Source organism: Pleurodeles waltl, chromosome 9 (genome assembly GCF_031143425.1).
Source record: "Pleurodeles waltl isolate 20211129_DDA chromosome 9, aPleWal1.hap1.20221129, whole genome shotgun sequence".
NCBI classification, from domain to species: Eukaryota; Metazoa; Chordata; class Amphibia; order Caudata; family Salamandridae; genus Pleurodeles; species Pleurodeles waltl.
This window is the reverse complement of record NC_090448.1, coordinates 1,083,294,027-1,083,316,861: the sequence shown is the minus strand read 5'-3', so window position 1 is coordinate 1,083,316,861 and position 22,835 is coordinate 1,083,294,027. Positions and strand designations below refer to the sequence as shown.

Below are 22,835 nucleotides of genomic sequence, written 5' to 3'. Positions count from 1 at the left end.
CAGACTATGAGGAGACTGGGTGTCATTTTTGTCTCAGAGATCTCCTCCCCTCATTGACTCAACCCATTACTAAAAGGAACCATCCTCTAACTCTGTGATGTATTACTTTCTTTGCTTTTGTGTGGCTGGGGCTAGACCCACACCCAGGGTGACAGAGCACGTCACATTGAAGACGGAAGGATGTAAGTGTTACAGCAGTGTAACCATTTCAGAAGACGCAGCATTACTTAACATAATAGTATATTAACATAGTATAAAAACTTATAAAAGAAGATAAGATGACTGTAACAACAATCATGGGTGTAATTCATTAAATCTCTGTTTTCATGTTTGTAGAAAAGTTTTTTGTGGCATTTCTGGAAGCTAGACAACGAAGAGGCATACTTGATCTAGAAGGGCGGTGTATTCCAGATTCAGGGTGCATTGCCAGAGAAAGAATGTTTCATGGTTCACTCCCAAATGAGGACACAGGCACCTTCGTCCTTTGAAGGTCCCTACTGAGGTTTTTTCACTTGTGCAAGCACAGAGATACTGGACAATGAAAACCCTAGGTTGTCATAGTTTTGGTGGTGAAGATCTTAAAATCACTATCAGGTGGGACCTTCATAGGACTGAGCTGTCTCTGCCCTCATATGGGAATGAACACACAGAAAAATTGCCTTCCCGCTATATTTGTAAATTATTCCAACATATACAGTACACCTTTTCTTTGGGAGTGAGTCATTATAAGGCCATGGTGAACTGATTAGTAACCACTAGAGAAATACTTTGAGCCTTTGATGGTTCTAACTGGGGTGAAATTGAGGTGCTCACAATATTCTTTAAAACACAGCTGAATTCTAGTCCAGTGGAGTTTTCATGTACCACCCTGCAAAAGTGGAGGAAATAAGTTAAGTTCTCTATCTTTAATGCTGTACAAAGTAGACCATTGATTGTTCAACTGCTGTACATATAGGGTGCAGTCAATTCACAGACGCCCCTTTGGTAAATATGAAAAGAACTACACTGGATGTTGTATTTGTCCTGAAGAAGGTGGAATCTACAAGCCAACTCCATGGAAACATGTCAACAAAATATTGATACATGATCTACAGATCCTGGATTTCCTGATATGAAAGTAATTTGGCATCATTGATGTTCAGTAATACATGAAATAGAGGTGTATACATTTAAATACAGATTGATTTAGCTCAGAAATATCTTCCCTGTTTGTGATATGTGGTATATGTTCTTACTTAATGTGAATTTCTGGCATTTTAATGTCATGGGATTAAAGGCATATCTATTTTTCTAAACCCTGGCATTCAGTTTTGCTATATTCTTTCAGTGTGGGGTTATGCATGTGAATGGTGTGGGTTTGAAAGTTTGTGAAATATAAATGATGCTATGGGTTAATGTTGACTCAGGGGAGCATTTATTTATGTGGTGTAAATAACCCTGTCCCCTTGGCTTGAGGGGTTACTCTCTATTTGTTCTGACAATCCTATATATCAGCCAGAAGGATCCCTTTCCTTCTACAACTAGTGACATCCCACACATGCGCTATAGCTTTCCTGCTCCAACAGTAGACTGGATAGTGCACACTTGTACTTAGTTTAATGTACTTATTTGTAATTTTCTTTAGCGTAAACTCATGACGTCTGAAAGCGTGAGGTCATCAAAATAAATGCAGGGCAAAGGAATTTTGATTTGAGCTATATTTTCTTGGCCAACAGCCTTAGAAAGAGTGTGACAGGATGCAGTGGATCTCAGAATGTGTTGAAAGGAAGTCAGTAGTACCACTGTAAAGCATGTTTTATGGAGAACAGGTAATCCATTGATCTTCCGCTAATTAAAAATGATGGAAATAAAAACAGGGTAGACACAAAGCAAGGCCAGAGCACCAGAGAGGCAATCACACAGGGACGTCGAGAGTTTGGGGGGACGGCTTCCTTGCGTGAGGAGGCAAAGAAACTGGTAAACTGGATGAGTCTGACAGCTATCACCTGATATGATTACCTGGCTACAAATTGCCATTTACTGTGTGGTAGATACCTTGGTTCAATTCTTTATAATTTTCTATCTAGGAAAGTGGACTGTTGCCAGCTATGTCTCTTTCAATTAACAACACATGTGCACGTTATGCACACTAATGCAAAAAATATTATACATGTGTGTATGCCCAATTAAACAGGAGATGATGATAAGAGTGGTGGCTGGTCTATCAGGGCATATGGAGCAGAGCCATATGAAAATGGTCAGCCACCATTACCACTCAGTACGTAAGCTGGTAGTATGAATTCACTTCTGAGCTTCAGCTTACTACTGACACTTATATGCACTGGGCACAATATGTCTTCGATCCATGTGCAACATGAGCTTGTATGTCAAGGACAGCCACGGTCTCCTCCCCTTATGGCATGGCTCAGCCACACAGACATGTGTGAGACTCAACCATCTTATGAGAGCCGAAGGCAGAGACATAGGAGGGACCATACTGAAGCACCATTCCAATCCCCGCTAGCATTCCTTGTGCTTGTCACTGCAGACTGTAGTATCATTGCACCTGCAAGCTGTAGTTCTTTTTAGGCCCTAATGCTGAGCAATATTAGTGGACACAGGACATAGAGAGCGGGATCTATGGAGGTATGCGGACACTTCATGGCATGAACTGGCTGTTGTGATCATAACAGACTGGTGGTTTCTGTATTGCTACATTGTGCGGGATTTATTACAACACATTTATCAGCCACCACACGTCTTTTACTGACAACCAGAGTTAAGCTAAAATTAAGCTAATACTATTATCTTACCTGTACATTGGTCATTATATACCAATGGCATGCTAAGCTGTCTATCAGACTTAGCTCTCCGATGAGGAGAAGAGGAGGGCGGCCAGGTGAGACATAAGAAACGTTATGAACCACCCACTGGCCATTGCCCCTTCCCTACAGTGAGATCTCATCTGCAGACCGATGCCCCTTTACCGCCTCCCAGTGTAGGGTGCCACTTCCTGTGGGTCATGGTTCAGGTCTGCATTAGGGTCCGGAAAAAGAGAACAGCATCTCCACTCTCAGTTTTCTGAACTCCCCACAAAGGACCACTACTGGGACCATAGCTGATCAGTGAAAGAGAAATGGATTCCATCAGTGAAATAAGATGGTTCTTGTAGATGGGGAACTTGAAGTGTTGAGCACTGCATGCAGGTCAGAGAGTGAATGTGTGCATATATGTTTGTGTGTGTGTGCATATGTTTCCTAGTACTCCTTAGCTCAGGTGGGAATTGACTGATTTGGGGAGGTCACAAGGAGCAAATCTTTGCACTATAATATGAAGGACAATTAGGACACATTACGGCATTAACTGACATATGGAAACTACCTTGGACACACCATCGTATTGATTCACATATGGGGTCACCTAGTTGAACTCTCGCCATTTACTGCATCTACTGGTATACAAAGGACTCAAGTGGCACATCATGGCGTCGACTTGCATATGAAAGACACTTGGTGTACATCATATCATTAACTGGCATATGGAAAGATAAGACGGGTGTGTCATAGCATTGACTGTTATATGGGGATACCTGGGACACATCATGCATTTGACTAGCATCTGGGGCATACCTGGATCACTTCATGGTACTGGCTTACATATTGGGGACTGCAGTGGCTGATCATATCCTTTCACCAACATATGGGCACATCATGGCATAGACTGGTATATGATGAGTATTTGCCTAGGTTGGCATTACCTGGCATTTGGGAGATACCTGGTGCCAGATGGCATTGACTTACACAGAACAGGTGGTACCTGGGACACATCATTTCAAAGGATCATAAGATAGTAAAATATGTACATTTCACTATTCATTGGCATATGATTGGGGAATACTTGGGTTCACCATTGCATTAATTGAGATATGATTACTTGGATACAATTTTCCATTTACTGTGTGGGAGATACCTTGAAACATATTGACATTGAATCACATGAGGATAGTTTGATAGACAGAGTACTGACAAGCCTATGAAGATTGGTGCATGACCATATGACATATAGGTTGTAATGGCATATGATGGTGGATATCCAGGCACATGATGGAAATTTCTTTCATATAATGGTGCCTCTACGCACACAATAACAATGAGATGCATAAGACGGGGGGAAAGGACACACAATGGCATATATGTGTTTACTAAAAAATAAATAAATGGATTTCATGAAAAAATAAGTGTATTTTCAGAACATGACAAGTTGGCCTTTGTAGGTATAAATAATGTATATTTAAGGGGATAATGAGTTTAAGACCTCTTGCCAAATTTTGATGTGAATGTATGCTGTAAAATGCACGATTTGACTCAATGTGTTCTTTTACCTTTCTTCTGGGGCGAATCCTCCGGGTATTTCTAAGCAGGGTCAGGCTTGCTCTGCAGAATATGTAGTACTGTAAAATGTCTTCACATATTATTGTAAAACCTATAGCTCTGTAGCCAATCTCCCTTTGGGAGAACACCACATAGCCTTCTTGGAGTGTCGTGACATGTTCACTTTACTTTGTGTATTTTAGGAAGGGTGGGTACACCCTACCTGGTTAAAAGTTCACCAAAAGCTGTTGTCTCCTAATATGGTAACTTTGGTAAAACAATTAATGCCAGAAATCATGGATATACAGTCTAATTTCCAGCAGCTTTTGGTGCACTTCCTCGCTTTCCACATCTCTTTCTCTCCAACACTCTCTGACATTCTCTCCTCTCTGTTCTCTTCAGGTGGACTCCTTCTCCTAAACATTACTCGGATCTCAGGGAAATGTGAGTTCTCCCTGGTCAGCCCTGTCATGCTCTGGAGCTCTCAGTCATGCCACCTAGAAATGGATATCTATTCTCCAGGAGGTGCCATTCCAGGAACACTCACTGTCCAGGTCCTGCGGACAAAGACCAACACCACCTCAAACATACCTGTGAGGAGCGGACGTGAAGAAGTAAAGGGGTAAGTCTGGTTCTAAAGATATCTCTCTTGTACCCTTGAAAGTCCTCTCTTGCATGGGCCGTCAAGGACGAACATTAAACCTATGGAATCCACACTGCATGATGCATCCTGTGTGAGTTCTCCTGAGAGAACAGAAGACACACTAATATCTACCCTTTAAGTCATTACATTTTCAAACGTCATAATCTGTTCGATTTTGGGTATTGAGTACTGCACCCGAGGAGAGGATGTATTATAGACTGTACGGTTTTCCGAGTTCTCCTATCTATACATAACATAAACGTGAAATTTTTGATGCATGGTACTGCCAGCAATGCATCACTTTGATTGGTTAGTTCTAGTCATCTGATGTCAGTCTCCACCAATCAGCTAATCACTTGAGGTGTCAACCAGATGAGGGCACAGTTACACCAAGCCAATCTCATTGTTAAGAATCTGTGAATGTTAGGCGTGTAGAAAAGGAAAGTCAAATTGCACATTCCCTTGTGCCAGCACCGGGCAAGCCTACTAGTGAGTCACAGCGGTGGCGGTGTGAGTTTTTCACGCCACCCTATTAAAGTACGAGCTGTAATACATCATGTAGCACTATATTGTCAAAGTAAGCATATCATTGTAGCTGAGACATTTCCCAACATGGATTACACGTTAGTAAGAGCGTGTAATCAACCCCGCCAATTCCCTCTTGAATCTAAGGGCTCTAAATATTACCTGTGCGCACATGAGCTGGGGTTCTTATGCCTTTAAGAGGGTACTCAGTGCTGCTGTAGGGCCTGTGCAAGAGACCTCAGGGCTGCCAGCTTTAAGAGCTACGGAGGCCAACTCTCTTCCAAGACAGCCATTTCGAGAATGAATTTATGGAGCTCGAACACTGTGCTGCAGAAGTAATTGACTGATTGTGATTGGTTTGTACTTGGCAGGTTAGCAAATAGTTTGAAACGACGGGGTCATCTCAGTTAAATACGTCACTGCTGCAGCAGTCCAGTTCCTAAGTGTCACTTCTCGCCTCTGGACCATCTCACCTCACGGTCCAATATCTGGCGTTCATCGTAGGAGTAAACTAGACACTGCCACTAAGGGAGCGTTGACCTACATCAGGAAATTGAGACATTTCCTGAAGTTTTTTTTTTTCAAACTATGTTTATCGGATTTTGGCACAATATCAGACACGAGCATTGTATTTGGTCCAACTCAGCAGGAAAACAGTACAGTGCTATTGAGATATACAGTTACAATATAATCGAGACTTCTCGTATCAAAAAACAGGTACAGATTTCAGTAACATTGACAATATCCGAGTTTGTGGCATGGTGTCATTAAGATTCCCCCCTCCCAAAAAATACACAAAACCTGCAAATAAAAAGAAAAAAAAGAAAAGATGTTTAACTTGATACAACATTGTTCATGTGTGGGACGTGTACTAAAAGTGAGAGTCAGAGGGTAGGGACTGAGTATGCCGCTGGGAAGCATCTAGAATGGAACGTTAGGTCATCTAAGCATGAAACAGATGGAGGGCCCTCGTGGGGGTGGGGCATGCAGTAAGTGGGAGTCCCTCTGATAAGTAATTGACAAGGGCTCCCCAGTAATATTCAAAGCGTTTGTTTGAATCTTGAAGGATGTCCGTCATCCTTTCCATGGTTAAGCTCTGCCAGAGTATGGCATGACATTGTGACAAAGACGGTGCTGCAGCTTTTTTCCAGTTTGCTGCTATAGCCATTTTAGCAGCCCCTAAACATAGCAGTCGCTGGAAGTGTGATGGCGCAGGGAGTCATCTGTCAGTCCCAGAAGCACAGAGCCAAAGGTAGAGGGGATGGATATCCCAGTATTGTTTTAATTTGTGCCATGATTTCAGTCCAAAAAGGCTGGATAGTTGGGCAGTTCCACCAAATATGTTGGAAGTCCCCAAGGAGGCCACAGCCTCTCCAACATAAATCCCAGGTGTCTGAGAACATCTTTTTCAGTTTAGTGGGGTAGAGGTACCAGTCATATAAGTTTATAGTGAGCCTCCCTAAGTCCCAGTGAGTATATGAACTTGGCAATATCTCGCCACAGTCGTTGCCAGTGTGAGTCTAAGATCAGGGTAGTCAAATGCTCATTCTAGAAGCCAACATGATGTAATGCTTTGACAGGGGGTGTCTGAAGTAGGTGAGCGTACAGGAACGAGATGGTGCCTTTGGTGCCAGCTGTCCGTTTCGCAAACATTTCAAGGGGAGTAAGATCACGTGTGGCTGCAAGGCGTATATCAGGGTTTAGCACGCAGTGTTTCAATTGGGCAGAATGATATAATTCAGTGTTTGGAAGACCGATACCTTGTTGGCCGTTCTCAAAAGACGGTATATCCCAGCTGTGGAAGAAGCCTGTTATCATAAAGCAGCCTCCTTCTCTCCAGTTATCAACGGTGCCCGGAGTCAGCGCCGGGGAAAGGGAACGGATTGAAGTGTATAGGAATGTATGGAGAAGGGAACTTGGTCCAACCTGCAGTGGGAAACATCCTGAACCACGACTCCAGAAGAACGAAGTCATGAACGACAAAAGCGGAACAACGCTTTCGTTAACCACAACTTCATTCTTCTGTGCCTTAACCATGCATGTGCTGAACAAAGCACATGCGTGGTTAAGGCACAGAAGAAGGGTGTCAGCTTCAGAGGAGAATGTGGGTGGGAGAGGGGGTCGGGCTAGTTTAAGATTTAGAGGGTAGGGGGTCGCGGTCGTTTTAGGGGCGGAGGTGGGGAGGGCAGGGTATTGTTTAGCTTTTAGGGGTGGGGGATTGGGGTAGTTTAGGTTTTAGGGGGGTGGGAGGTCGCAGTAGTTTTTTGGGGGTAGAGGTGAGGGGGTTGAGGTAGTTTAGGTTTTAGAGAGGTGGGAGGTCACTGTAGTTTTAGGGGCGGGGTGGGGGGGTCGAGTTTTTTCAGTTTTAGGGGTGGGTCGGGGGGGTCGAGGTAGTTTAGGTTTTAGGGGGTGGGGGTTGTGATAGTTTTAGGGGTGGGGTGGGGGGTCGGGTATTTTTTGTTTTTGAGGGTGGGGTCACGGTCGTTTTAGGGGTGGGGTGAGGGGGCAGGGTAGTTTAGGTTTTAGGGGTGGGGGTCACTGTAGTTTTAGGGGCGGGGCGGGGTGGGGAGTTGGGGATTTTTTTGTTTTTAGGGGGTGGAGGATCACGGTGGTTTTAGGGGTGGGAGTATTTTAAGTCTTAGGGGTGGGGGTTGGGGTAGTGGGGTAGGGGTAGAATTGTTTTTAGGGGTGGGAATGGGGGTTGGGGTACAGTTGTTTTAGGGGTGGGGGTTGGGGTGGTGGGGGTTTGGCATGCTGGAACAATGGGTGCCGTTCCACGCATGCCTTTACCAGGAATGCCTTTACAACGAAAAATCGTTGTTAAGGCATTCGTGGTAAAGGCATTCATGGTAACAACGCGGTCGTTGTTTCGACCGCGTTGTTTAGGCATGCATGGTTCCAGCATTCGTTGTTCCGACTTATATTCCTCTGCCGTCCTTGTGACCATATCCCATACCTTGAGAGTTGGTCGAGTGGGTGTGTTAATGTTTGCATTTGGGAGCCTATCTGCCTTGGGTTTCCAGAGGATATCCCATATATATTTGCCAACTATGGCTCTATCCATGTGTAGCCAGTGCCTATCAGATTCTCTCAGTGCCCATTCTGTGATTATCCGTAGTTGTGCTGCTTTAAAGTATAATTGGAAGTCCAGGAGAGCTGGACCACCTGCTTCTCTCGGAAGTCTTAAGAGTTTGTAGGAAAGGCGGGCCTTATTCCCCTCCCACAAAAAACGGATCATTAATGTGCAGAGCGCAGCAAAAAATTCCCTTGGTACCTCTATTGGGAGGCCTTGAAAGAGATAAAGAACATGTGGCAATACCATTTTGATCGCGTTGATTCTGCCCAGCCATGAGAGGTACATAAGTGCCCACTGCTTAAGGCCTGAGTTGATGGAGCAAAGGGGGGAAATTAGTGCAATATAAAGCAGAAATCTGAGAGGTGAGCTTGATTCCCAGATATGTAATATCTTTTTTCACCTGTTTAAAAGGAGTCGAGAGGGCCAGTGCTTCCATTTCCGAGGGGGGTAAGGTAAGGCTGAGGCTGAAAGATTTGTGGAGATTGATACGGTACCCAGACACAGTCTCATAGGTGGAGAATTCACGTTGGAGGGCCTCAAGAGAAGTGGCAGAAGCGGTAAGGGAGAGTAATACGTCATCCACAAAAAGCGATATCTTGTGTTCACAGGAGACAAAGGGGACCCCCTGTATCTCAGGCATGGCTCGTATTTTAGCCGCAAATGGCTTTATATTAAGGGCAAATAATAAGGGTGAAAGTGGGCAACACTGTTGTGTACTGCATTGTAATGTAAACAATTTGAGCCCGATCGGTTGACTACTACACGCGACATGAGGTGTGCTCAGTTTGTCTGAACCATATGAAAAAACCGTTCATGAAAGCCAAACTTACATAAGGTGTGAAAGAGGAAAGACCAATCCACCTCTTCAAGGGCTACTAGAACAGCCAGAGTTGTTTTTTGTTTGCCTTCTCGACCAGGTGGATCACTCTTCTAAGGTTCTTGTGCATTTGTCCCCCCTGTATGAATCTGGATTGATCGAGATGGATTAAATCAGGCAGAATTTTCTCTAGTGGGGTTGCTAGTATTTTAGTATAGAGTTTAGCATCCAGATTAAGCAGAACTATCGGTCTGTAAGAGGCACAGTATGGAGGGTTTTTGCCTGGTTTAGGAATGACTGAGATAAGTGCTTAAATCATAGAGGGTGTGAACCGCATGGTGGTAGCATATGATTAAAAAGAAGCATCAGGTATGGGACTAGTTCAACACTAAAGGTCTTGTAAAATTGGGCCGTAAACCCATCAGGCCTAGGGGAATTACATAGCTTGAGAGAGGAAATGGCTTCTCATATTTCATCTTCACAAACTGGGCTGCTCAGAAGTTCATTCTGATCAGCTGTGACTTGGGGCAAGTTCACTTCTTCCAAGTAGCTTCTTTGAGCTTGTGTGTCATCAGAGTCAGAAGTATATAAGGTTTTGTAGAAATCTTGGAAAACCTGGGTTTTATCATGTTCAGATAAGAGGAGCTCCCGAGTCTGTACGTATGAGGTCAATGTTTTTTGGTCGTGATTCGCGATTGGAATGACATAAGAGTACATACCTTGTTTCCCTTGTCATATGTTAAATGCTTAAGGTGGAACAAGGTAAGTTCTGCTCTATTGGCATAAATCACATTTAACTTGCCCTATATGGCCCTAACTTTCCATTGATGCCCTAGGGTGGGGTGGTCCTTTTGGGCACGCTCAACAAGGGAGAGTTTGGCTTCCAGTGTCAGTCTATCATGGGTTTTCTGTTTAGTAAGTGTGGTTGTAAGAGAAATACATTTACCATGTAAAACCACTTTAAAAGCGCCCCGTACAGGTGGGTATATCTGGGTCCTGGGGTTATTTTCCTGGAAGTACTACGGTATAGATTTATGGAGCTCATCCCTTAGCAAGCGATATGTAGTGAGGGAGCCTGGATAGAACCATTTGCGAAGTTTAGGGGTTGGTTCCTTCCAATCAAGTGTAAGACCTCCTGGGCCATGATCTGAGATCACAATCGGATATTGACAGTTAAAAGATGTTGCTGTAGGGATTGGCTGACAAATATATAATCCAGGCGGGAGTACATATGATGGGAGTGGGAAAAAAATGTATCATCTTTATGCGCTGGGTGGAGTGTGCGCCAGACATTGTGCAACCCGAGGGAGTGAATAGTATGCTTGAGTGTTTTTGGGAAGCTCCTTGTTTGTACTCTTCGAGGGTGTGTGCTATCGAGTTGTGGATCCCAAACAAGGTTAAAGTCCCCCATAAGTAAAATATCACCTTCAGCAAAGGCCCCCAATAGCGTAAGGAATGAGGCCAGAAAAGTCGGTTGCGCTGAGTTCTGGACATATACTGTCACTATAGTGCAAATGTGGCCTTGAAGCAATCCCTTGACTAAGAGGATCCTGCCATCTTTATCTGTCTAGTGGGCATGAGGATGAAAATGGGCTGAAGTTTGAAACAGGGCAGCTACTCCTGTGTTTTGTGGGTGCTGAGGATCAGCGGGGATGATTTGTGCTTAAGTCTAGATTCATCATTCCGTTTCAGATGTGTCTCCTGCAATGCAACTATATCATGTTGTTGGTCCAAGAGACATTTCCAGAGTTTGTGTCCATAAGAGGGCGAGTTAAGTCCCTTAATATTCCACGCTAATGTAGTTAATACCATGGTACAGGTGAAAAACAGGCATTGCAGGAGTTGGAACTACGTAGAATATAGCTAAGATACTAGAATGCATCATAGGAGGCATCTCCTTTGTCCCTGTATCCCGCAATGAAGTGAAAGGTGTCAAATAACCACACATGAAGCATAAAAGGAAAGTGTGATGAAGAACATATGGCCTTATTACGAATCTGGTAGCCCAAGGACTGCCAGACTCGCAGTGGCAGTTGGACTGCCGCACTCCAGGCGGTCCGACCGCCACATTACGACCCTGCCGGTCGGACCACCAGGGGACCACCATCACCACAGGGAACATGGTTCCCGTCTGGCTGACGGCAGTTGGACTCATGGTCAGCCACAGCGGCGTCGAACTCAGCGCCTCCATGCTGATCACGGCTCCTGTTTCCATGTGGGGTCCCCTCCATGGAAAGGCTGGCGGAAACACAGTGCTGGGGGTGACAGTGGGGTGCCTACACTGTCCATGCCCGTGCCACAGGCATGGGCAGTGCAGGCCCCCCCGCCCGGCACCCTCGGGATGCGCACTGTCTGCAGCCGGAATTATGTCTGCCTTTGGTGGTCAGTGTATTCCAACCACCAAATTCGTAATGAGCCCCATAGTAAATGTAACAATAACAAAGGGAAACATATTTCCCAAATTCCTGAGGAACTTTTTGGTAAATTACAGAGAAATCTGTGAACATGGTCATGAACCACTCAATACATTTGCGCTATAAGTAGCAAACATATGCGAGATAATAAAGGCAGCCACATAGGTTCCTCTGTACTTTCAAGGTGATGGATGTCATGTCATTAGTGTCAGTTATTATAGCAGAGTATGAGTAGGTATGTGCAAATCTCCATTGTGGCCTATAGTACAGACATTGGCATTGTCTGCTAGAGGCAGTGGTGTTGGAACTAGTAGCTGGAGATCTCTCTCAGTTCGTCATATCATGGAGGTCTGAAATCTGAAGTCCCAGCAGGACTGCAGCTTCTGCGAGGTCGGTGCAGTGGTATTGTTTCTTTTTGAATGTGAAGGCCAAACCGAATGGGTATATCCATCTATACTTAATATTGTCTTGTTGGAGCTTGTTGGTAATTGGTCTGAATTGTTGTCTCCTAGCCAGAGTGGCTGGAGCAATGTCCTGGAACAGTGAACAGGATGCTCCTTGGAATGACACTTCTCCAGTTTTACGTGCAGCTTATAGGATAGCTTCTTTTGTTTTGAATGAGTGCAGCTTGGCTAGGACATCTCTTGTGCATTTCCCCTCACCCTGAGGAGGAGGGCTGACCCTATGGACACGTTCTAATTTGGTTTGGGTGCCTGAATCACCAAGTAGTTCTGAGAAGAGCCCTATGACGAAGGCTTCAAGGTCTGGTTCTTGCACACCCTCTTCCAGGTTGCGGAGACAAATAATGTCTCTCCATGATCGGTTTTCCAAGTCTTCACATTTTAAAAGTGTGGCTTGTAATTCTTCTTGGAGGTGGGTAGAGAAGTTAGCCAAGGTATACACTCGCTGCGTTAGCATTTGATTGGCGTTCTCTAAATCTAGTGTTTGGGTTGCAATAGAGTGTACATCTTGCTGGAGGGTGGATAATCTGGAGGAAAGTTCGGCACAAAGTGTCTCTAAGGAGGTACCAAGTTCAGTCTAAAGTTCTTCTCGTAACTCCTTCTTGAAGTCCATAAGGGACAACAAAAGGTCCTCCTTAGTTAGTGCCATAACACCTCCAGCTTCTGTAGGTATATGTGCAGCTTGAGTTTCTGAGGGGCAAAATAGTGTGAGTCTCTGTTTGATTGAGTCTTCTTGAGAGGCATGTAGGTTAGATGCTACGCTCAGTTGGTAACTAATAGCAATATGACCCAAAAATAGCAGACTGTACTGACACAGTAAAGTATAGCTTAGGACATATACGGTGCACCTCCGCCAGCCGTTTAAGTGTGGAGGGTCGCTAGGAAGCAGTTTAATAGGTCTGGAGCAGTGAATCTTCATGCAACGTATATTTCACTAGTGGTACAAACGGCCCATGTGTATTCAGTCAGTGTTCCAGCTAGGCATCAGGCAGGATGGGACTTCCATAGCACAGCTGGGGCGGCAGTAATAGTGGCGTCAGAGTGAGCGCTGCATGGACCTCCCTTAGGTACATCAGAAAATAAATCTGTCATTGCACATATAGCAAATGCGTTAAATCTGAAGGCCCTCTTGCCCAGTTCAGCAGATAATTCATGCAACGCTTCATTGATGCTTTTCACAGTGTCCAATTTGTAGCCTGCGGCACCCCAGCCAGTCTTAATAAAAGATTGTTTCGCCTCGTCTGCTCCGTTGCCACTAGAGATACTTCAGGTAGCCCCTGCGAGTCTCCGGTACGCATCGCAGTTGTCAGCGGGGAGCACTGGGTGTCTTAAGGGTGTCCGTGAGGCGGATTGCTGGCGTCGTTAGGGTTGCAACATTGGGTCACTATGTTGTAATGGCACCTCCATAGCAATGAGTGTGGCGTCTTTGCAGCCGGGAGAGGCTCCCCACGTCCCACTCCGTGGAACTACTTATGACAGTCAAGTGAGTGTCAATTTTGTGAGCGGGGACACTGGCATCCACAGCCTGTCAGCTCCCGGAGTAAAATCAGGTAATGCGTCCATTACTTACGATAATGGCATTACTCCTAGTCCTACTCCCTCGCCTTCCTTTAACCAATGAGACTTCCTGCCTCCCCCTAGACCCTCCCTTCCCCTTTCAAACCCCCCCCCTCCCCACCCCCACCACCTCCTGTACAAAAACAAGCCCAAGCAGCAACTCAGGTGGTCCGTACCGGGGGGGCGGGAGGGAACGGAAAGGAAGGCGAGGGAGTAGGACTAGGAGTAATGCCATTATCGTAAGTAATGGACGCATTACCTCCCGTCCCTCCCTCGCCTTCCTTTAACCAATGAGACATAGCAAGAGAAAACAGGAGACGGACACTGAGTTGCAATAAGTTTAATTACAATTCATAAAGACCATCGAGATCCTACCCCCCTATTACATCATAGAGGATAAGACACAGTGACCCAATACCGACTCCAAACTTCCCAAGTCCGCTAGCCTATAATGCCGAACAAATGTTGAAGGTGAGGCCCAAGTGGCGGCCCTGCAAATTTCCACCACTGAAGCACCCTGAAGCTCAGCCACCGTAGCCGCCATACCCCTGGTAGAACGGCCTTGAATCCCCTGGGGAGGAACCACCTCTTTCAATGAATAAGCCAACAGAATCAAGGAGTGAACCCACCGACTCAACGAAGCCGTAGAAGGCTTCTCACCCTTCCGGGCCGGACCGAAATTTACAAAAAGAGAATCACCTTTACGGAAATAAGCCACAACACGCAGATACTCCAACAAAGCCCTGCGCACATCCAAAGAATGTAACCGAACCTCCTCATCCGAGGAAGGATTCGGACAAAATGAAGGAAGGATGACCTCCTGGCGAGCATGGAAAGAAGAATTAACTTTCGGAACAAAAGAAGGAACCGGAACAAGCACCACCCTATCCGGAAAAACCTTACAAAAAGGAAAAGAACAGGCCAAGGCCCCCAATTCCCCTAAACGGCGGGCCGAAGTAATGGCCACCAGAAAGAAAGTCTTCAAAGAAAGATGACGCAAGTCACAGTCCCCAGAGGTTCAAAAGGAGCAGCAGTCAATGTATCCAAAACTAAGGAAAGATCCCAGGAGGGAAAAGAACGAACTGGGCGAGGAAACAAGTTAAGAAGACCCTGAAAAAAACTTAGGCATCAAATGACCCTCATCCGACAGATTACGCCAAGGACCCCTAAATGCCTGAATAGCCGCCCCCTGCACCCGCAGAGAAGCCACCGACAAACCCATTTGTGCACCATCCTGCAAAAATTGCATCACATCAAAAATAGAAGTGAACGTAGGATCCAACTTATGCCAGAAACACCAAGAAGAAAAAACTTTCCACTGCCTACCATAAGAGATCAAAGTGGAACGTCGCCTTGAAGCCAGTAACGTAGAACTCAAAGCTACTGGTACCCCCAAACCCGTCAAACCCCGTCGTTCAATTTCCAGGCCGTCAAGTGCAACCTCCTCAACGACCCTTTCGAGAGGCAAGGAAACTCCAGGGGAGACGGACAAAGAGGAAGAGGCCACATCCGACCGGACGCCATCAACTGCAGCAACGGAAACCAATTCGCCCTCGGCCAATGGGGCGCAATCAAGATAACCCTGGCTCCCAAATGATGAACTCTCAACAGAAAAGCCCGGAGCAGCTGAAATGGCGGGAAAGCGTACAAAAGACCCCGAGGCCAAGGACACGACATCCCGTCCACCTCCCAAGCCTGAGGACAACGAAACCGGGAGCAGAAGCGACTGAGTTTCGCATTCTCCGGAGACGCAAACACATCCATCACCGGAAGACCCCAGAGGCGAACAAGATGAATAAACAGCGACCCCCTGAGGGAGAAAAGTTGCGAGGAAGGATTCACCCTGCTTAGAAGATCCGCCCGAACATTGACCACCCCCCCGAATGTAGGTGCCTCGGAGTGAAGGAACCCATTCCTGAGCCCACACAAAAAAAATTCTTGCCAGACTGAACAAAGCCCTCGATCTTGTCCCCCCCTGTCGGTTTACATAAGCTTAGGTTACTAAGTTGTCTGTCCGAATAAGCACCGCAACTCCTTTCAGGGATACCTGGAAATGAATCAGAGCCAGCAACACCGCTTTCAATTCTCGCCAATTCGACGACCGATTGGCCTCCAGCGGGGACCAAAACCCCTGAATCTGCACCGACCCCATCCAAGCACCCCAACCGGAGAGGCTGGCATCTGTTGTTATCACAACTGGGATCGGAGGAGACAAAGACACCCCTACCTGAAGATGATTGGACACCAACCACCATCCCAACTCCCTGCGTATCAACCCTGACCCCAGAATCCGAGTCAGCAGAAAACAAGACCCTGGAGCCCACCGCCTTAGGAACCAGTTCATTAGGCAAAGAAGATGGAATCGCGCCCAGGGAACCAGAAAAATCACTGACGCCAAATGACCCTGCAGACGTAACCATAGAAGCGCTCGGGGGCAGACTGTGACACGATCGCCCTCACCAGGGACTGGAGGACACATAACCGCTTTTCCGACACAGTCACCAAACCTTGATGCGTCAGAAACCGAGCCCCTAGAAACACCAGATCTTGGGAAGGGACCAAATCTGACTTCCCCCAGTTGATCAAAAACCCGTGGTTTGGCAGGACCACCAGAAACCGGGCCACATGCCTCCGCAACTAGACCTGTGAGGGTGCATGGATTAGGATATCGTCCAGATAAGGATGAATAAACACCCCTTCTGAATGCAGAAGAGCCACCAGAGGGGCCAGCACATTGGTGAAAATTCAGGGAGATGACTTGAGGCCGAAAGGCAGCACACAAAACTGATAATGTTCCAGGCCTACTGCAAACCGTAGGAACCGCTGAGAAGATCTCGCCACTGGAACATGGAGGTACGCATCCTGCAGATCCAGAGATGCCAGAAAATCCCCCTGACTGACCATCGGAAATATAGTCTGAATTGACAGCATGCGGAAATGTACCGTCTTGATCCAAGCATTCACTCCTTTCAGTTTGAGGACAGGCCGAAAACCCCCTGACACCTACTGAACCAGAAACAAGACTGAATAAGTGCCCAGACCCCTTTCTCCCACAGGAACTCTGGAAATGGCCCCTTTGAGAAGCAAGTCTCGGACCCCATTCAACAACGCCTGTCTCCGTGCCCCGACCGCAGGTAGAGGAGTGGGACGAACCCCAGAATCTGGAGGCACCATATCGAAATCTATGGCGTAACCATTGGCCACAATGTCCAGCACCCAATGATCGCTGACACTCTCCTGCCAAGCAGGAAGAAAGTACCTCAGCCGTCCCCCAACCTGCCCTATGCCAGGCCCACAGTGATTGTCAGGACCCCTTCTTGAACCCACCCCGGTTCGAAGGAGCAGACTTCTTAGGGGAAAAACAGGGCTGAAAACGACGTTTCCTGAAAGAAAAAGATCTGGCATCCATCTTGGGAGAAGAACGGGAATGCTTCTCCCACCCTTTGCCAGAAGCAGAGCCACCTTTGTAAGGCAAGGCATGTTTCCTCTCCTTAAACGCCTTGGATAGCATGGAAGGCAACTGATCACCAAACAAACTACGTCTTTCAAAAGGCAGTCTCAGGAGAGCAGACTTCTCTCCAGGATCCGCCTTCCATGATCGTAACCAGAGGGACCTACGAGCCCCAATCAAAGCCCCAGATGCTAGAGCCGAAGTACGGACCACATCCGCGATACGTCCGCCAGCAACCTGGCCTGCTGCTCCATGACTGCCAGAAGTTCGGAGCACTCCGCACCTTCCTGCACCGCAACCGCCAGTTTATCAAAACTGTACCAACGACTGTGCAGAATAAGCCGAATAGATACCTGCTCTTAGAGCCAGATTCTCTGCTGCAAAAGCCCTCTTGAGACCAGAATCCACCTTACGGTCCGTGGCATCAGTAGGCACACAATCCTCCGGATTGACTGCCGTCTTGCCAATCAGGGTTGCCAAAATGGAATCCAGACGAACAGAGGGAGGTAGTACATCCTCCCCTTCCAGTAAGTAAAGTTTCTGAAGGAATCGTGGTACTTGAGCTTTATCCACATCCTTCCATTCCCGAAACACCATATCCTTCACAGGTCCCTGAAAAGGCATGGCAAACTTAGAAGGCGTCTGATACTGAGGGAACAAGTGTGAATCAGATCCCGCAGGCTGAAACACCGGAAAACCTAAATTGTCCCGAACATGCGACATCACCTCCCACATCTCTTCCCTGGAGACATATTTCCCCCCGGAGGAAGTAGATGGAGCCTCATCCTCCTTATCACCTGAAGAGGAACTCTCTGCAGTCGCAGGAGGACGGGCCACTTTAGACTGACTAGGTCAGGCCACCCCTGCCTGGAGAGCCCGTGAAACAGCCACCTCTATCATGTCCTGCACCTCCTCTCTTGACATAAGTGGTGCAGAAGAACTACCCGGAACCTGGTGACCCCCAGGTGTAGAAATGGCAGCATTACCCTCCTCCCCCGAGGAGGAGGAAGAAGAAACAATCCTGCGCCGTTTTGTAGGAACCTTCGGCATGATAACCACAAATAGAACTACCATCCACCTGAACTCAACCTCTATATATACTAGGGAAAGGTCCTCCCACAAAAAACCAATCAGCAAATAAAATTACACCATCAATTTAAAAAATAATTTAAAACGCGGGCAGAACGCACGTCCTACCATCCATGACGTCAAAAAATGCCCACCGGCACCTCCGCGCGGCTCTGCGGGCTGAGGAACCGGAAACAAACGCCCCAGCCGTAAAGAGCCGACTGACCTCGTCAGCCGACTCTCAGGACGCGCCTGTCCAGCAGCCCCACCTGCCTTCCAGAGACACGACTGGCCGGAGCACACCCCGAGGAGCTCCGCGCCTCGAGGAGTGCCAAATCGATGACCCCCAGGCCCCGCCGTGGAGGAAAGCGGAAGGTAAGTCTAGCGTGGGCTAGACAGAAAAAAACAGGAGGTGGTGGGGGTGGGGGTGGGGGGGTTTGAAAGGAGAAGGGAGGGTCTAGGGGGAGGCAGGAAGCCTCATTGGTTAAAGGAAGGCGAGGGAGGGACGGGAGGTAATGAAGGTGCCCACTGTTAGGTCCCGGTGGATGCGGGCCGCAAATATTTAAAATTGCTTTCAACTGCCCTTTAATATGGCTTCAGCGGGTTCCCTGCGCTTAGAGGGCGAAGGAAGGTAAGTTTTACCTGCGGTCTATGGTAGTGCAGGCTATCCGTGAAAAGTCTCTGCGGTCCCTGACAGCGGGAGTGGATGAGAGCTCCGTGGGTGCTGCACGGCCTTCGGCTGCTGCATCGTTGTGCGCTCGGAGATCTTCGCGTTTTACTTTTCTGGGGAAACAAATGTTGCGATTTCAAGCAGTGTGGCAGGTTCAGGGGTCACTTGCCTTCCGTAAAAGTACTCAGACTGGAGTCAGGCTTTTATTAAACTCACCATTGCGAGCGAATGTGGTGGAGCTCGAACGGATCACGTCCATGCGGCCATGATGGTTGCCCACGCCCCCTGTACTGTGATTTTTAACCAGCAACGTTTTGCAAAGTTCCCAACTTTTGAACTTTGCAAAGCTTGCAAACTTTTACAGTTCATTGTGCAATGTTTTTAGTAGTATTATCTCTGCATAGAAACATTTCCATTTGACCCAAGCCAATCTGGAAAATGCGTGCACTCTTTTCTAAGCAAGTTCACTCTTTGTCAAGTTTTTCTCTGCACATTGGCATTACACCGGAGAAGAACTCATCCTGAGTGACGTACGAAATTTTAAATCTGGCACAGCCAGTAGCCAAATTGCAGGTACTGTGCAAACAGCAACAGAGGTTTTACATGCATAATTTTCACTAGGTAGTACCTGGGGGAAATAGTGTAGTCAACACATTGCACAAAAGGGATTATTTAGTGGAAATATTAATCACACAAAGACTGTTACTGAATATTATTCCCAGCTGCAAAGGAGAAAACTCAATATGAGGTACGGAATCCTGTACCGGGCGGTAATGCCGTTTCCACCAAAGGCACTTTTTGTGCTGATAATTCCTTGTGGCTTGACATGAGCTCATAACTGTTTTCTAGAGATGAGCATGTGCAGAACCATTTTGCTAGTATTAAGGATATATGGGACAAAGATTGTCGCCTAGAGACTAGCATATAGGTTGGTGACTCTGAGAACCCGGTAGGACTGTGGCCAGTCGCGGCTTGTGGGGTTCACTAGGGGTGGGGTGGCCGGCACGTGGGGAGAGGGTAGGAGGAACATTAAAAACATAAAAATAAAATACATTTTAAATAACTTACCTCTGCTCTGCTCTGCGTGCCGTTCTGCTCCTCTCCTGTTGCTGTAGGAACAGGCTCCCAGGCTGCCCTGCGGCTAATCCCGACACTGCTCAAAGCAGCGTCAGGAGGGCGCTCGCAGGCAGACTGGGAGCCTGTGGAGGCGTTCTCAAGAGCCTCTTGAGAGAGCCTACCGTGCATATGTGTTTGGCTGACCTAAGATGGCTGGCCAAACGAACATGCGCACTGAGGGGAGTGCACAGTGCACTCCCCTCACTACTCGTCACCCCACATGCCCCACCCTTTAACAAGGAAAGGATAATAATATCCTTTCGTTGTTAAAGGATTTGCAGTGGTTCCTGCTGGCGGGGGAGGGGGAAACGCTCCTCCGCCCTAGCGGAGGAGTCACCACTGACTGTGGCATAATCTACCATATATCAGACTGAGTCAGTGTGGCTGTTGCACCTGGTAGCCAGGAAGCCCCATTTGTGCAACTCACTAGCAGAACTGACATGGGAGAACTCTCTGTGACCCTTGAATCTTCTCGGACTAAATCTGTAGGTCTTCCCTTGGTGTATTGTGCTATGACCTTCACTCCTTGAGCAAGTGACCTATGAGTGTCATGGTTCATTGGTTATTCTGCCGACTCAGGGGACATACAGCAATATTCTTCCAGTGGTCCCTCTGGGGGACTCTGCGTGCGGGCACACATGTTAACTGTTATAGGCCGTCTGTGCAGGGAAACACGCACTCCGTTTATTTGTGGGTCTGAATAGCCTAACCTGAGCGCGGAGGCATGGCTGATCTAGGATGTACACAGGCTAGGAGGCAGACATTAGAGATTCAGAGTGCACAAGATGGCTGCATGGTTGCATACTGTCTGTTCCATTCTGAACGCAAAATAGCCTAGTACATCAGTACATAATTACCGTCTGACACATTTCGATAGTTTATCTCTATTCTGGTCAGCAGTATCAACCAGTGATAGGCCATGTAAGAGGACTGTACGTTTAAGGAAGATGTTTGATAAAAAATAAGTATGTTTGTTTTGTAAAAAAGGGATACTGTGGACTCGGTAAGGTGAAATTTTAAATGCAGTGCTTAATTTGAGCCTGTGGTTTCCAGTGCGGGGCACCAGCACTTATTTTTGAGGGCCGGCATTTAATTTTCAGTATCAGGCATTTACAGCAAACAAAATACACTAATGTGAAAGACAGAGGAAGAGAAGAACGAAAAAGCTTCACAAATGTAGAAAGCGGAAAGCTGCGAGAGTGAGCTGAAGGGGCAGGGAGTGACTGTAAATGGAGTTAAGAGGCCGAGATGGCTTTAGCATTGCGCTGCCTCAATTTTCTGTGCTCGCACATTTGAAATGCAGCAGCCGCGTGTTTCAAAGGAGAGCTGTGAGCACCGGCATGTTTTTATTTACAAATTAAGCACTGTGTAAATGCAAAAGGAAATGGTATAGATATGCAGTCTGCAAAAAGAGTTCAGCATCAAAAAGTGAAATGAACCTAGATAATTAGGTGTTTTAAATTTACAGCTTTAAAATCGTTTTTCCTTATGCTTGTATGACCATCAGCAGTAAATATTGATATTTGTGCGTGATGCTTTTCTAATCCAACCTGATGCCTGGACCAGCTTCTAGAAGAGCCTTTGTAATAGAACCAGGCTATACAATAATTGCATTCCACCATCCCCTTATTGCCATGGAGACACCTGGATCTTTAATCGCATCTTCGCAGGATCAGCACCAGTGAGGACGAGGCCAGTAAACATCCATGCACTGTATCTCCTGCAGCAGTCGCCCATCCTGACCTCCACTGTTTACTGGAACTGTATGTGCAGAATCTGTACTCAGGGCCATGGATAATAGAAATTACCCTATGTTTCTCGACTAACACATTCCTTTAGTGCTGCAACATCCTGAGTGTAGAATATGTTAGCAGGGTCTTCTCTGGGGTAGAGTACACCACTTGTCTTGCCCATGTTCTGAGATTTGGAAGACAGCTTAAGAAAGTGGGGACTGAGATCATAATGAAACATTGTAAAATGTTTATAAAAACCTAAGATGAACAAACATATTGTTAACGTTTTCTCACCTGACAAGGCCCACTAACTCCATGCTATTTTGATTAAGCAAGGGAAAGAGAGTTTTTAGGGCTTGAGTTAGTTACTAGTTAGTAAACATATGATCATTTTAAGTGGATTTCTGGAATATACAGCTGCCTCCCACCCAGGTAAAACCTGTTTCTTTCCGGCCAAGGGACCGCTTTCGTTGTTTCACCATCCTCATGCTTTCCAAAAGAAAAAATCATACATCCATTGGTCTGTGATCTGTTCAATTGTCATTTACATTTTGCTTACATATTCCACCACCTACAGCATTGGGCAATGGGTCAGACCACCTCAGTCATTGGCTCTGCCCACTGCGAGTAATGGTATTAGCTTTTACACATGCACACACCCACCTAAAAAGTAGACCACAGTAGAGGGGATAAGTCAGTCTCTGCTTTCATATTATGTTTTTTCCTTGATTCTTGCAGTGATTTTTACTTTCTATGAGAAACATCTGCACATCACTTTAGATGGCAATAGTTGTTTCTATTTATTGCTTTTACACTTAGGGGGTCCTTCTGACCCTGGCGGTCATTGACCGCCCGGGTCTACGACCGCGGGAGCACCGCCAACAGGCTGGCGGTGCTCCCAAGGGCATTCTGACCGCGGCGGTATGGCCGCGGTCAGAAACGGAAAACCGGCGGT

The 22,835-nt window shown here is 46.7% G+C and overlaps 1 protein-coding gene across 1 annotated transcript in view; it reads left to right on the top strand.

The window, feature by feature from the left end:
• The window catches only part of LTK (leukocyte receptor tyrosine kinase), a 465,297-nt gene that overhangs the window by 240,341 nt on the left and 202,121 nt on the right, over positions 1 to 22,835 (top strand). The window contains exon 4 of the mRNA XM_069208757.1: positions 4,752 to 4,971. Coding sequence (XP_069064858.1) covers positions 4,752 to 4,971 — 220 coding nt within the window. The remainder of the gene's footprint in view (positions 1 to 4,751; positions 4,972 to 22,835) is intronic.